Source organism: Calidris pugnax, unplaced genomic scaffold, assembly GCF_001431845.1.
Source record: "Calidris pugnax isolate Ruff unplaced genomic scaffold, ASM143184v1 scaffold181, whole genome shotgun sequence".
Taxonomy (NCBI): Eukaryota; Metazoa; Chordata; class Aves; order Charadriiformes; family Scolopacidae; genus Calidris; species Calidris pugnax.
The window spans coordinates 860,609-874,563 of record NW_015090976.1 but is presented as its reverse complement, the minus strand read 5'-3'; the positions used below and the strand labels follow the sequence as shown (position 1 = coordinate 874,563).

At 41.6% G+C, this 13,955-nt stretch overlaps 1 protein-coding gene across 1 annotated transcript in view; it reads left to right on the top strand.

Annotated features, from left to right (window-relative positions):
• STEAP4 (STEAP4 metalloreductase) overlaps window positions 1–13,856 on the top strand; it is a 22,436-nt gene extending 8,580 nt beyond the window's left edge. Inside the window, exons 2-5 of the mRNA XM_014952941.1 lie at window positions 8,100–8,555; window positions 10,272–10,799; window positions 11,401–11,565; window positions 12,620–13,856. Of these exons, the coding sequence (XP_014808427.1) occupies window positions 8,100–8,555; window positions 10,272–10,799; window positions 11,401–11,565; window positions 12,620–12,889 (1,419 nt within the window). The 3' untranslated portion in view covers window positions 12,890–13,856. The remainder of the gene's footprint in view (window positions 1–8,099; window positions 8,556–10,271; window positions 10,800–11,400; window positions 11,566–12,619) is intronic.
• Window positions 13,857–13,955: the final 99 nt, after the last annotated feature.

Below are 13,955 nucleotides of genomic sequence, written 5' to 3'. Positions count from 1 at the left end.
GGGTTTAATATTTTTCCTAGAACTTTTTTTTTTTTTTTTTTTTTTTTTTTTGGTTGTATAAAAAAAAATATAAAAAAAAAAAAAAAAAAAAAAAAAAAGAAAACAGGAACAGAAACAGGAACAGACAAATCCTCTGTGTTGAAAGAGCAGTAAAGTTAAGGTGAGATGTAAGAAGTCATGTCAGCAGCTTAAAATCAGATGTACAGGAGGGCATAGTCTGAACCCAAATCGCTTATCCCAGGTGTTCCTGTTTCACTACTGTACAGCAGAGTTAAACACTAAAGGCTAGAGAACCTGAGGGAACAATTAACTTCTTCATGCAGCAGGATACTATTGGAGTTCAGCTGTGCAATGGACTAAATTTAATAAGCTGCAACGTGTCAACCTGTCATTATAGAAAAATAACTTTTTTGAAATTTGGAGAAACAAGCATTTTCTGGAAAGGTCCATACTGATATTCTAGGACATGAACCACCAGAATACGCCGTCAATATTGTTGTCATGACTCATGTATGACGGTCTATGAATTCATGCAGATGAACCTGCCCCCAGCGTGCTGTATGACTGACAGATGCATTATGTCAGGACCTTTATTTGCCTCCAGAATGTTGTACTAGAACAATGGCAAACTGCTCCAGAAAGGTCATTCTCATGCCTAGCACTCTTTATTATTTGCATAGTATAACAGAGTCCCTGCTGATATTTACAAGGAAATAGCAGTCAAAAGATTTAGTTTATATAGAAAGAGGGCCTTTGATACTTCACTTTTTAAAGCTACGCTCCCATAATATTTGTTCTGTGTCTACAATTTATGACTAAAATTTGGGATTACAATTTTTAAAATGAGGTCAAAAAGAAATAAAAAAAGATGGATCAGTGTTGGAAATATTGAGACTAGTTCCTCAACACCATTGTCTTGGGTCACAGCTGTGCTGGCCATTAATTCTCTTCTTATTCATCTTATCAACTTTTCTTTTACATGGCTATGCATCAAACTCCTGGCAGTGCTTGGCCATTTATCTTGTCATAGTACTTATATCCTGCTTCATCTTGTAAACTTTTGCCCTGAATCAAAAGATAAAAGAATATAGACTTAGTCAAAGGTTTAGGAAAATGATAGAGGGGAAAACACAGAGGTTCTGTCATGGCTGTGAGCCACCACAGGCCATCAGACAAGACCAAGTGCTCAAAAATTGATTTGTCCATCTAGCAGAATAATAAGATTATATGAAATTCTGAAGGTGGAAAGATGACATTCCATAAGAAGTACAATTTGAGAGGAAAAGGAGGTCAGAAGATTTGACAACTCATCAAAGAATCTATGTTAAAAGTGAAGACAAAGTTTGCGAGGCAGAGGCAGGACTGCAGTAAGAGCCACGTGGCTGGAGCTGTGAGTTCTTCAGAAACTTCAAATTCAAAAAGCATACGTAAATCAAAATATATGGACAAGCACAGAAGAATAAGACTAATATGTTGATAAGATCTGGAAAGCCACAGCACAAAAAGAAATGTAATTAGTAAGGTACATCTACAATAACAAGTTTCCTGTATAAACATAAAATGTTAAAGGAAAATCAAGCAGAGAATGGATCCACCATTCAACTGAGAGAAAGCTGTTGATTAGTGACTCCAAGAAAACCAACTCTGTAATGCCTATTCTGCTCTTTCTTCACTAGAAGGGTCAACGGTGATAAAAATGTTTACACCAGCAGCAAAGAGCTGAAAATTCTAGCTAGACAACGAAAGAAAGAGATTAGGCTGTGCTTAGGTGAGTTAAATGACCTGAGATCAGGAAGGCTGATGGAATTCACCTTGCATTGCGCAGGGGATAACTGAAGCATTTCCACAGCCATTAATAACTATATTTAAGAACTGTGTGGAAGAGGTAAAGTTTTGAATGACTGGAAAGGCAAGAATAACAGCTTTCTTTAAAAGTAAGAAGACAGAGGAGGTGCAGAATTATGGCCCAATCCATTTAAGTACAATTTTCAAAAAGATAGAGGGAGCAAATAAAAGATAAGAAATGGGTTATAGGCACATGGATTAGTCAAGAACAAATCATTCCAAACCAACCTCATTTCATGTTATGACAGGATAACAGGCCTTAGGAATCACAGAGGCTATACAGCTTGACATGAGTGAAGTTTTTAGTATGGTAAAAGTTAGAGAAGATTTTCAAAAGCGTACTAGGAAAACATAGCCTAGATTAAACTAATAGAAGGTAAGATTCTGCAGAACTAGCATTTTCAGTGTCTCAGTTGATCATTGTCAAAATGGAAGACTACATTTACTGCAGACATACAAGGGGTCTCTCCTGGTAGAAGTCCTGTTCCAGAATTTCATTAAATGGCGCCGATGCTGGAATACACACAATGCTTATTAGAGCTGACAGTCTGACACAGTTGAAAAGGGCTGCAAGCACATTAGAGGACAGGCTGAGAAGTCAGAATGATCTTGACAAACTGAAGTTACAGTTTGAAAAAATATGGTGCTATTCAACAGGGACAAGTGCACAATAGAGCTCTCAGCCAGAAAAAAACCCCACAGAAGTCGAGGGTGGAGCAATGGGTGTGGGAGCAGCCCAATGAAAGGATTGGGGGTAACAGGATGCATCTACATTAGTATTTCAGTTCTGATCAGATGTAGAAGCAGATCACCACTTACCAAGCTTTGCTTGCCACCACAGAGAGCTCTTAGACCATATGGAACTAGATTGCTTTCCACAAAAGCTGAGCCAGAAGGCATGCTTTTGGTGCACCCCAACGCACCGCAGCTGCTAACAGGCACTCGGGCTTTGGTACCAGACCAAAGTTAGTCCAAGGTGGAAATCCCTGACACATGGATAGTGCAAACACCATGTGCTCAGCACCAGCTCTTTGACTCAACATCTTGGTTCCTGTTGCCACACGCTACTTGTTAAAGCACTCATAGCCTCAATGCATCACAAGCAGAATCAGCTGCGTTGTGAATATGACAAATGTGACAGCGGGATGATGTGTTGTCTGTGAGGCAAGTGAAGCAATCCTTTACAATCTGGCAAGATCTCAGCAAGAGCAGTGCATTCAGTTTTAGCACCATGTTTTTAATTAACAGTCGGAGCAGTTTAGCTCCAAGATCAGAAAGAAAAGCTAGAAAGATTAGCTAGAAAGATCAGAAAAAAAAGCCATGAGAAAGATCACCACTCTCAGAAGCACGAGTGGCAGGGAAAGATCTGGGGTTGTTTTACCTAGAGAAGAGAAGGGTAAAACGGTAACAGCTTTCATGTCCAAGAAAGGCTGCTGCAAAGAGAAGGGGGATAAATTGACACCTGTGTCTACTATGGAAGAGGCAATAATAGATTAGACGTGGGAAAATCTGGCCAATAGTATGGGAGAAACCAGTATGCGAGGAAGATTTCAGGATCCCTAGCACATGAAGTTTTACAAACAGGTTAGACAAGCATCTTGGCTTTAGTTCATTCTGCCTTAGGGAGGGAAATGGACTAGATAATTTCTTGAGATTACTACCAGAGTTATTTGTTTTGCTTCCCTTTAAAATGTAAATAGTAAAATTACTCTTTCCTGCGCCTTTCATCTTGTCTTTCTACCTTTTGAATCATTCCACTGATCTCCCGCCTGCCATTTTATGTTGCATCTTTCTGATCTTTCTATTATCCACCCCAGTCTGTGTCTCAGTCCCATCTCTGCCTCCCTGCTTTCGGCACTGCACCGCATCTGCAGCGTTGCTTCTGCTGGGAAACCCTTCCTTTTTCCCATGTGAAAGGCAATGTGCCTGTCTTCGTTCCAATTCCTACATAACCAAAGTATTTACATATAATTGCTGAACTAAACATCGTACCTTCCTTCAGTTCCCCCAGTGTTTACGTAGTGGGTGGAAACGACAGTCTTGCACAGTTAATGTGTTGGGTTTTTTTTCTTTCTGCACCTCCTTTTATCATTACTGACCAAGTGGTAATCAGCTCAGAGACTACCAGCATTTTCCTTAAAATAGGATAATTTGTTGTATAAGAGCACAGCAACAATGCAAAAGAGAAAGCACACAGCTAATCATTAGAGAAGCTTACATGGATTATCTTTCGAATAACAAAAGGCATCACTAGTGCTCTAATGTTAGAGGGATGGATATAAGCAAAAATATTACGTATGGATACAAATCTCTATGGCTTTTTCTCAGACAATATATGGTTACGTATATAGAAGAACAGATAATGAGTACCACATGTTTCTTTGCTGGTATTTCTGCTTTCTGGAGCTTTGGGAGCGCTCAGCGTAACCCATGGGCATAGAGCAGACCCCACTGCCGTCGGGGCTTCCTGAGACCCCCGTGTCAGCCCTCAGCTGAGCTCCCACACACCCGGCTGGCTCTGTGCTCCACTCCTGCTTCACATCATAGAATCATAGAATCATAGAATCATTGAGGTTGGAAGAGACCCTTGGGATCATCGAGTCCAACCATCTCCCCTACTCTACAAAGTCCTCCCCTACACCATGTCCCTCAGCACTGCATCTAAACGGCCCTTAAACACAGCCAGGGATGGGGACTCCACCCCCTCCCTGGGCAGCCTGTTCCAATGCCCGACCACTCTTTCTGTGAAAAATTCCTTCCTAATGTTCAATCTAAACCTCCCCTGTTGGAGCTTGAAGCCGTTCCCTCTCGTTCTGTCACTAATTACCTGTGAGAAGAGACCAGCACCAACCTCTCTACAGTGTCCTTTCAAGTAGTTGTAGAGTGGGATGAGGTCTCCCCTCAGCCTCCTCTTCCTCACACTAAACAGTCCCAGCTCCTTCAGCTGCTCCTCATACGATTTGTTTTCCAGCCCCCTCACCAGCTTCGTTGCCCTCCTCTGCACTCGCTCCAGCACCTCGAGATCTCTCTTGGATTGAGGTGCCCAAAACTGGACACAACCCTCCAGGTGTGGCCTCACCAGTGCCGAGTACAGGGGCACAATCACCTCCCTACTTCACACGGATGTATGACAATAAAACACATTGTCCTATAGCAAATGAGCATCTTCTTGCATTGCAGCTATTCCTGTCACAGACTCTGGAGGGCCATTTTCCTTTTGACTTTACCATTTGACTTTACAGCCACCCAGTTGCCATCGGAGGCTGCATTTTGTTCAAATACACACAGGAAAGCCAGAATCTATCTATGAACTGTCTATGTGCCCATAACCTACCAACTGGATTAACCTCCCGAAGTTCACTGCAAAGCCCACAACCTTCTCTTAGTGCAACAACAGCCAGCTGAAGGAAAAAAGGATGTAACAGAGAAAATTTCTTTAATTTCCCTCTTTGTTAGAAGGGGACATGGTCCAGACGACCTGGTATTTAAAAGCAAACTTGCCTTGCCTTACATGTGATTTTCAGAAGCAGCAGATGCACTATTAAATTAATATCAGTTTTACAATAACCTTAATTTGTGAAGAAATCCACTGGTGACCAGTTTATTTCTGATATATAATGTGTACTGTTATAACAGCTATGGGCATACCTATTAAGTAATTAATTAAAAGAAAAAGTAAATTCTGCTTACCATATTCAAGCAAATTCTCTGCTGTTAAAAATAGGATTAAGATAAATTAGATCACCAGTATTAAAGGCAGCATTAATGCTCTTCAGCTTTCTATGCAATAACATTCATTGTCATGTACAAGTCGCTTTACATCTTAGATAGTCCTCCAAGAAACAGTAATTTGAAAAAAAAAAATTCCTTACATTAATTTTTCTTTTCATCTCCCTCTATCTTTTTTCTGGCAAGGTGAGTTCAGTGTTCACTAATAAATGAGATGTTCAGTATTAGTGAACAACAGAAGCACTTTACAGATTTATTTCTTGTTGATGAATCCATTTCTTTCATAAGCTCAAACAAAACATAACTGTAACCGATCTACAAAAGACATTACCTGATAACATCCATTTGAGATTTGCTTTTTTCCAGTCTTACTTTGCAGAGGAGAATGATCTGTGTAGTTCACTCAGCAATAACTTAATGATTTCTTGAGGGCAAATACAGACATTTTCAGCTGGACAATGGTATGTTACATATAAATTTTGCTGTTCGTTTTAGATACAAGCCTACTTTGTTAAAAGGAAAAATTAAGAACAGAAAGTTGAGTCTTACTAGGTACTGAGTTGGACCATCTATTAATATTACATATGCAACTCTTCTGTTCCTTTTGAAATACAGACTATCCCCAAAAAGGAATTTTATAGCTTTAGTCATGTTAGAGCCTTATGGGACATTAACAAAGCCTCAGAGAATGATTTTTAAATATGTCAGAGGACTTTACATTTGTATGCATGAGACAAATATGCAAGAGATATTCAGACGGATCCCTTTGAGGATCTGTTCTCATGCTCGGTGTGTTACTTGAGGAAGTACCCGGAGACCAGCTGGGGCTGCAGCCTCAGAAGAGCTGGGATTCACATCTCGCTGCGCGACAAAGCCTCCCGCGGGACCCACACAAGCCACATGGGCCATGAGCACATGGATCCCCGGGTCCATCTCTGCCTGAATCCATGCCTTCCCCTAATGACCAGCAGCAAAATCCCTTGGCAGCTCTCTGAGTCCCAGGTCTCCCACAGCTCATTGCAAGAACAGCACCGAGCAGGCACTGATGCCAACTGGGGGCTAGCTAGCTACATACAGAGCTGGTTCAAGCCAAAATCTTTACCTACAAATCCCAGAATAAGCATTTCTCTGCCTATCTTGCCAGTAAAGCTTACACCTTACAGCACAGGCCAACTAGATTTTTGCTTCCCCCTGAGTCACAGCCCTTAACTCTAGGTCACGGCAGGGCAGGGGGAAGTGCAGCCCTGATTTTTTTATTCACCAAACAAATGCAAGTTTTGAGTCAAATAATTTAAAATAACGCTAGATTTTTAAAAAGCAAAAACTATTCTGGCTAAAGAAAAATACAAAATAAAGTGAATATCATCTCAGTATTTTTAAATGGCAGAGTTTCATTCTCAATGATGCTCCACAGAAGTATGTCAGCAAAGGGTTAATAAACAGCAGTAGCAAAGCCATTGGTTTGGGTCTAGCTAACCATTCCATGCATTTCTTTCCTGCAAACTGGAAAAGTCTTTATTCCCACAGCTTTAATTAAGACAGCTACATCTAATGCAGTGAAAGATTTGAATCAGGGCTCCTGCAGATTGAACGGCTGCTCGAAGCACTAAATTACCAGCCAGTCCAACAGAGGGGTCTTTCAAAGTTCCCTGTTGGTGGTCTTCCTTCGAGCCTTAGGTTTTCTGGTCTGAGTTCACCTTTTGTAGAGCAAGGACAACAGCACGTGGACCTACTGGAAGACCTCCGGAGCAGACCCTTTTTATTCTGTATTTGTATCATGGGTCTCAGGCTGCAAGTACAGAGCGTACGTACTCCTATGGCATGGATAATACATTAAAGACTTTGAAGCTTCCAAGTACAGTGATAAAGGAGGACAGATAAAAACCTCAAAGAGAATTTTATTATGAGTAATATATAAATATCAGAAATAAATGTTCAACATGAAATATTTCAATTCCACTGTCCAAATGCTTCACAGGACATTCTTCAGGAAATCGAAGAACAATAATAAAACAAACTGGCACTGACTAGTCATATTAAGGAAATACTGAGGATAACACATAGATTTCTAGCTATCTTTTATAATATCTCTTCAAGTACTTTACAAAAGGCCTTTCAGTTTCTAATATGATTAGAAATGTTTTCCTATACCTTAAGTAAGCAGAAATTACTCTGAAATGCATGTGAGCCTTCCTCTCTGTGCTCCCGTATCCCTTTCTCCTGCTTTCCCTTTGAGAGAGGAAAATGGCAGCAGTTCTGTTGCATGTTAAAGCCCATAAAATGAATGGAAAAAAGGGTGCTGTAAGAGATGGAGAGGTGAACATCCAGAACTGGATTTTAAAAATTGTACAGAAATCTGAGAGTGTGCATTCAGAAGAGTGTGCAGAAAACATATTAAGTGGCAAGAAAACTCTCAGATATTTATTTTGTATAGCCAGAGTGGATGCTAACCTTTCATTGTCAAAAGGTACATGTTTTGCTTAGCCTGTTCCTATTACTTTTTCTTTTTTTTTTTTTTTTAACAGATGAATAAAAATTCTTCCAACATAATGGCTTTGGCCTCTAACGTTTCTAACAAAAGAGAGGCAGTGTGCATATTTGGAACTGGAGATTTTGGAAGAGCTCTGGGGCATAAATTGGTTCAGTCCGGCTACCCTGTGGTGTTCGGAAGCCGGAGCACACAGACATCCAGCCTGATCCCTAAGGATGCGGAGGTGTTGAGCCACGCGGAGGCGGCGCAGAAAGCCGCCATCATCATCATCGCAATCCAGAGGCAACATTACAGCTTCCTTGCACCACTAGCAGAAATCCTCCGTGGAAAAGTCCTGGTGGACATAAGCAACAACGTAAAAATAAACCAGTATCCTGAGTCCAACGCGGAGTACCTCGCCCAGCTGGTGCCTGGCGCAAAGGTTGTGAAAGCCTTCAACACCGTGTCAGCCTGGGCCCTGCAGTCGGGCACGCTGGATGCCAGCCGGCAGGTAAGGCTCAGCAAGGGCAGGGTCCTGTGTCACCAACTTCTCTGTCCTATGGCTTCTTAATGGCTAGACAAAACACACACAGATCAGACTGAGTTGAGGTGGAATTTTCACTATAGTTGTCCCTTTCAAACTAAACGTGAGCTCGAGTTTAATCATAGAATCATAGAATTGCCCAGGCCGGAAGGGACCTCCAAAGGCCATCTAGTCCGACCTCCCCACAGTCAGCAGGGACACCCCCAACTAGACCAGGTTGCCCAGGGCCTCGTCGAGCCTCTCCTTGAATATCTCCAGGGATGGGGCCTCAACCCCCTCCCTGGGCAACCTGTTCCAGTGCTCCACCACCCTCACAGTGAAGAACCCTCTCCTCATCTCCAGTCTAAATCTGTTCCCCTCCAGCTTGAAGCCATTGCCCCTCGTCCTGTCACTGCAGGCCTTTCTAAACAGGCTCTCCCCAGCCTCCCTGTAGGCCCCATTTAGGTACTGGAAGGCCGCTATTAGGTCTCCCCGGAGCCTCCTGTTTCCTGTTGGTTTGTAATATGCCATGAGAAGGAACACCGATGGCTTGCCTCTGAGCCTGGTAAGGTGTTTGGAGACACTAGTGAAGCAAGGAAAGAAGGACAGCAGATCCAGAAAGAGAGAGAGACAGCAGATCAAGAGGAAATGAGGACTGCGTCAGTTGTTCACCAGGACTGTAAAGTTAAACAGAAAGGAGACAGAAAGAATAGATCAAAGCAAGAATAAAATCAAGGGAGGAAAAAAAAGGGAGGTAAGGGATATGATGGGGCAATAGAATGAGTGAGCTGGAAGGCGAACAAATTAATAGTTTTCTAAATCAGAATCCATCACCACAGAAGTTTAACACAACCACAGTGTGCAAACTATTTTGACCAGCTCCTTAACCACAGGCCAGTGAGCACAGATCTGGCCATAGGAAGCAACACGGCAGCTCACCAGAAGACAAATCTTTTCTGATTACCCTGTTTTCTGCCAGTCTGAGGGATAAGTGCTCTTGTAAAACACACAGTTTCAGCCAGCTACTCAAACCATTGCTAGCTTTGCTTTCTGCTGTCAAATAAATGGTTTTGGCTAAATTAAAGACCCAAGCACTTTCAAGTCTAGGTTCTACAAGCCTTCATCATATATACAAGAGCAGAAATTGCCCCCTTTCTCCCAGTTCCAAAAGGAGTATTGCCTTGCACATGCACAGAAAAGATTTTTTTTTCACTATTTTACTAGTTGGAAAGAAATAATATTTACTTTTTTAATAGGGCAATCATGTTTTAAAAAACTCTGTCCCCAGTTCTCTGGAGTCCTTACGGACCACTGTAGCAGCAATTGAAAAATCTTTCTCTTATTTAGTCCTACAAAATTTAGTGCTAACAAACTGCTTGCAGGTCTTCCAAAGAGTATGCCAAGACTTCTAGGCAAGGACTTGTACTAAGTGTGCTATACATTGCTTTTTTCAGATATAAAATTTTGCCACTTGAAACAATCTCCTTCTCCAAAGGAAAGACTCATACTCTTAGTTCTTGGACCTGTTGGCCAAGAAAGTAAAGTACCTATAGGCTACTTTTTGCCTACATAAATTTAGGCCAGCAGGGAGGCCAAAAAATAGCCTAAGAAGCCTGTGCTCATCATCCATATGCAGGCAGGATGGCAGTAGAGGATGTCACAAAAGTCTGTCTAAATAAAACTTCTGTTTGGTTTTGGTTGCAGGTGTTTGTCTGTGGCGATGACATGGAAGCTAAACAAATGGTGATGGATATTGTTCGTGCCCTGGGTCTCACTCCATTAGATCAGGGATCCCTCTTGGCTGCTCAGGAAATAGAAAATTACCCTCTGCAGCTCTTTCCAATGTGGAAGTTTCCCATCCTTTTGTCCCTTGGCCTAACCGCATTCTTCTTCTTCTACTGTTTGATTCGCGATGTAATTTACCCTTATGTTTGTGAAAACAAAGACTTGTCATTTTTTATTGCAATTTCCATTCCAAATCGGATCTGCCCTATATTGGCACTCATCCTTCTTGCCTTGGTTTATCTTCCCGGTGTATTTGCTGCAATTATTCAGTTATATCGAGGTACCAAATACAGCCGTTTCCCAGACTGGCTGGACAAATGGATGCTCTGTAGGAAACAACTTGGACTAGTAGCCTTGGCATTTGCTTCTCTGCACGTTTTGTACACTCTTGTTATCCCAACTCGATCCTTCGTAAGATGGAGAATCAGCAGTCAAACCGTCTCCCAGGTAAGTTTTGTTCCCTGCTCTATGTCTTCCTTCCTTCTGGCTCTGCTACAAATACTACCTTCTATCTTGAGCTTCAGAAATTCATGTGGACAGTCTAAAGTTCTTTACAATATGGTTATTTTTCTTGTTTCTATGATCCATTTAATCGGTATATCCAAATTTTGTTGATACTACATTGAGTTGATGGGATTTCTGGCCTCAGTCTTCCTCTCAGATAGTTTACATACTAATAAAATAAGAAGGAAAAATATAAACATTAAGAGTAATTTAAAGAAACATATTTCCCTATTTCTTCACATACCTTTAAGGAGGGCACATAATTTGACTTTCTGACCTTATTTAACAACAAAGGATCACATACCTGTCCTCAACAGTAGGTCTACAGCAATATAAAACATGCACCACAATTACAGGTACATGGAACATATATGTAACAGAATGCCTCTTCTTCTTTTTGAGTAAGCATTCAAAATAAATCTCCAATAATTTTCAGAAAGTGCATGTGTAACATTTGTCTCCTAGTTACCTTAAAGCATATTTTTTCTGCATATTGATCCTAAATCTGTTGTCACTAAGATATACCTGGTCTGCTTTTCTTCAGGCACTGAACAATAAAACAGAACCACTCAACACCACTAATGCCTGGCTTAGTGACTCTTATTTGGCTTTGGGAATTTTAGGATTTTTTTTCTTTGTTCTTCTGGGAATAACTTCCTTGCCTTCAGTCAGCAACAACGTCAACTGGAGAGAATTTCGATTTGTACAGGTAAGAAAAAAAATTATCCTAAAAATCCTTCTTCTCTTATAAACGATGAGCACAGGCAGGTTTACTAGAGACTTAGGGCTTTCCTCCATTAGTAGCTCCAAATGTGATGCGTGCACCACCCACAACCACAGAGTGGGAAAAAAAAAAAATCCACACTGCTGTACAAGTCACCTGTAAAAAACCACAATTGCTCTGATGGCTGATTACGGTACCACTGGGATTGTTGCATTAACAAGAGAAAATTGGGAAGACAGGAGCTCCTAAATGACAAACAGAAAGCTGACATCGTGGATTATCAAATTCCACAATTATACTGAGTCACAAAATCTTTTCGCCGTTTGTTGGGCTAATTTTGTTGGTTCACTAGACGATTCGGTTAAAATGGGCCTGAAAAGTGACTTCATAACTCAGACGCTGTCGGTGCAAAGCATCTACAGAGAATCGGTGGTTTTGCAGGCTCTGAAAACTGCTGTGCCCATAAACAGGCTGCCCTTGGTAACGCTACAGTCTCAGCCCCCCCTCCAAAGAAGCTTCGTGCAGGCTGCCGTGCCTCTGCAGGAGCTGGGCTGGCAGGGAGGGGAGGCAAGGGAAGGGGAAATTGCTATCAATGAATGTTTTATCAAGGCAAAAAACTTGCACAGTATGGTAGTTCTGGATGGTGTTTTATCAAGGCAAAAAACTTGCACAGTAGTGCAAGTAGTTCTGGATGAATTAGCACTACAGCATATAAAAAGCTTAGACTTCTCCACTGAATTTCTGCATTTTCACAAATACGACAATCACTAGGCAGTATGTGTGAACTAGCAAAAATTATCAGGATTGTTGGTGGAGAAAAAAAACCAAAGAAGTGTGTTTTACCTAGGGTCCTTTTAAATTAATCTTTATTTAAAAGCAATAAGAGCCTTTCTATTACACACAACAGTTTCATTTCAGCAGTCCCCAATTAGTCCCAAAGTTCCAAGAAGCTCACTGTGTCCTGTAAATTGCATTTGTTCTGGTTTACTTCACTGGTTTAACCTCTACTTCTTTCTTTCTTTCCTTTGTTCTCCCCTAGTCCAAACTGGGGTACCTGACGCTGGTTTTGTGCACTGCCCACACCCTGGTTTATGGTGGAAAGTGGTTCCTGAGCCCATCATCGTACAGATGGTATCTTCCAAGTGCCTACATGCTCTCCCTCGTTGTTCCGTGCGTTGTACTGGTGGCCAAATTTGTGCTGATCTTCCCTTGCCTAGACAAACCTCTCACACGGATTCGCCAGGGCTGGGAGAGAAACCCCCGCTACTCGGAACCGTCAAATTACGTCATCAACAAGTCTGCTGTATAATTAGACTAGCCTGTAATACCAAAAATAAGAAAAAAAAAAAAAAATATTATGAAGGCATATCAAAGTGAAGTCCTGAGGCTCCTTTACCTGCAGAGTGAGAGAAAAAGTGAAAAACTTGGCCAGGCCCTGAGTGAAATAAAGCCACCCCGATGACAAGCTTAAAATGGAAATCAGGTGGGGCCAGTGAGTTCCTGCAGCCTAGGCATGCTCTCACACAGGTGCAGGCTCTCTCTTTTATTCTGTAATTTCCCCCTTCACCCTCCATTCCTAAGAAGGGTCTGAGAGAAGTAAGTGGTGCTCCACATCCCTCCTCTGTCTTTCCAAACCTCCTCCAGGGCTGGACAGAACCAGCGTAACCTTTGGTGTTAGATGGCATCTGCTCCTCTTCCCTATCCTGCCCATTGAGACTCAGGTCTACGTGCACTCACACGCACCCACCCAGATCCACGTGCACAAAGACACAGGATGGATGCTGGCTGAGGAAGAGCTCTCTTCCTTCCAGCATTAGTTTATCCTCCATTATCACCTGATCCAAAAGAGACCTATGTTCATACCTTAGTGACAGCTGAGCAAGATTTGTTTGGTTTCTGCACAGGAACTTTAACACTCAAAGTGTATGGGCCAAGGATTACTGAATCCTTGCTTGTCCTGCTCTACCAGAAACTCAGGTAGCAAGAAGATGGAGGAGAGACCAAACTGCCAGAAAGACGTGAGATGTGCTCACAAGCCTAAGCTTCGCTACAGGCACAGGCAAAAAATGGCCAGTGATTTCTTGTGCAAGCAGTGAGTTGTAAGGAAAGAAACTGAAGGAAAATCATATTATATCAGAGGGTTGTATTATACATCATGGTTATATCTCATGAAGAGAATATTGTTGATTTTTCAGAAATTAAATATTTAGATGCAAGATTACAGATGTTCTATGAAAACATACATATTTTAACCACAATAAAGATTTTTTTTTTTACACCGTTGAGCTTTGTTATCATTTCTGGAACCTCTTTTGATATGATCATAGAATCATAGAACGGTTTGGGTTGGAAGGGACCTTAAAGATCATCTAGTT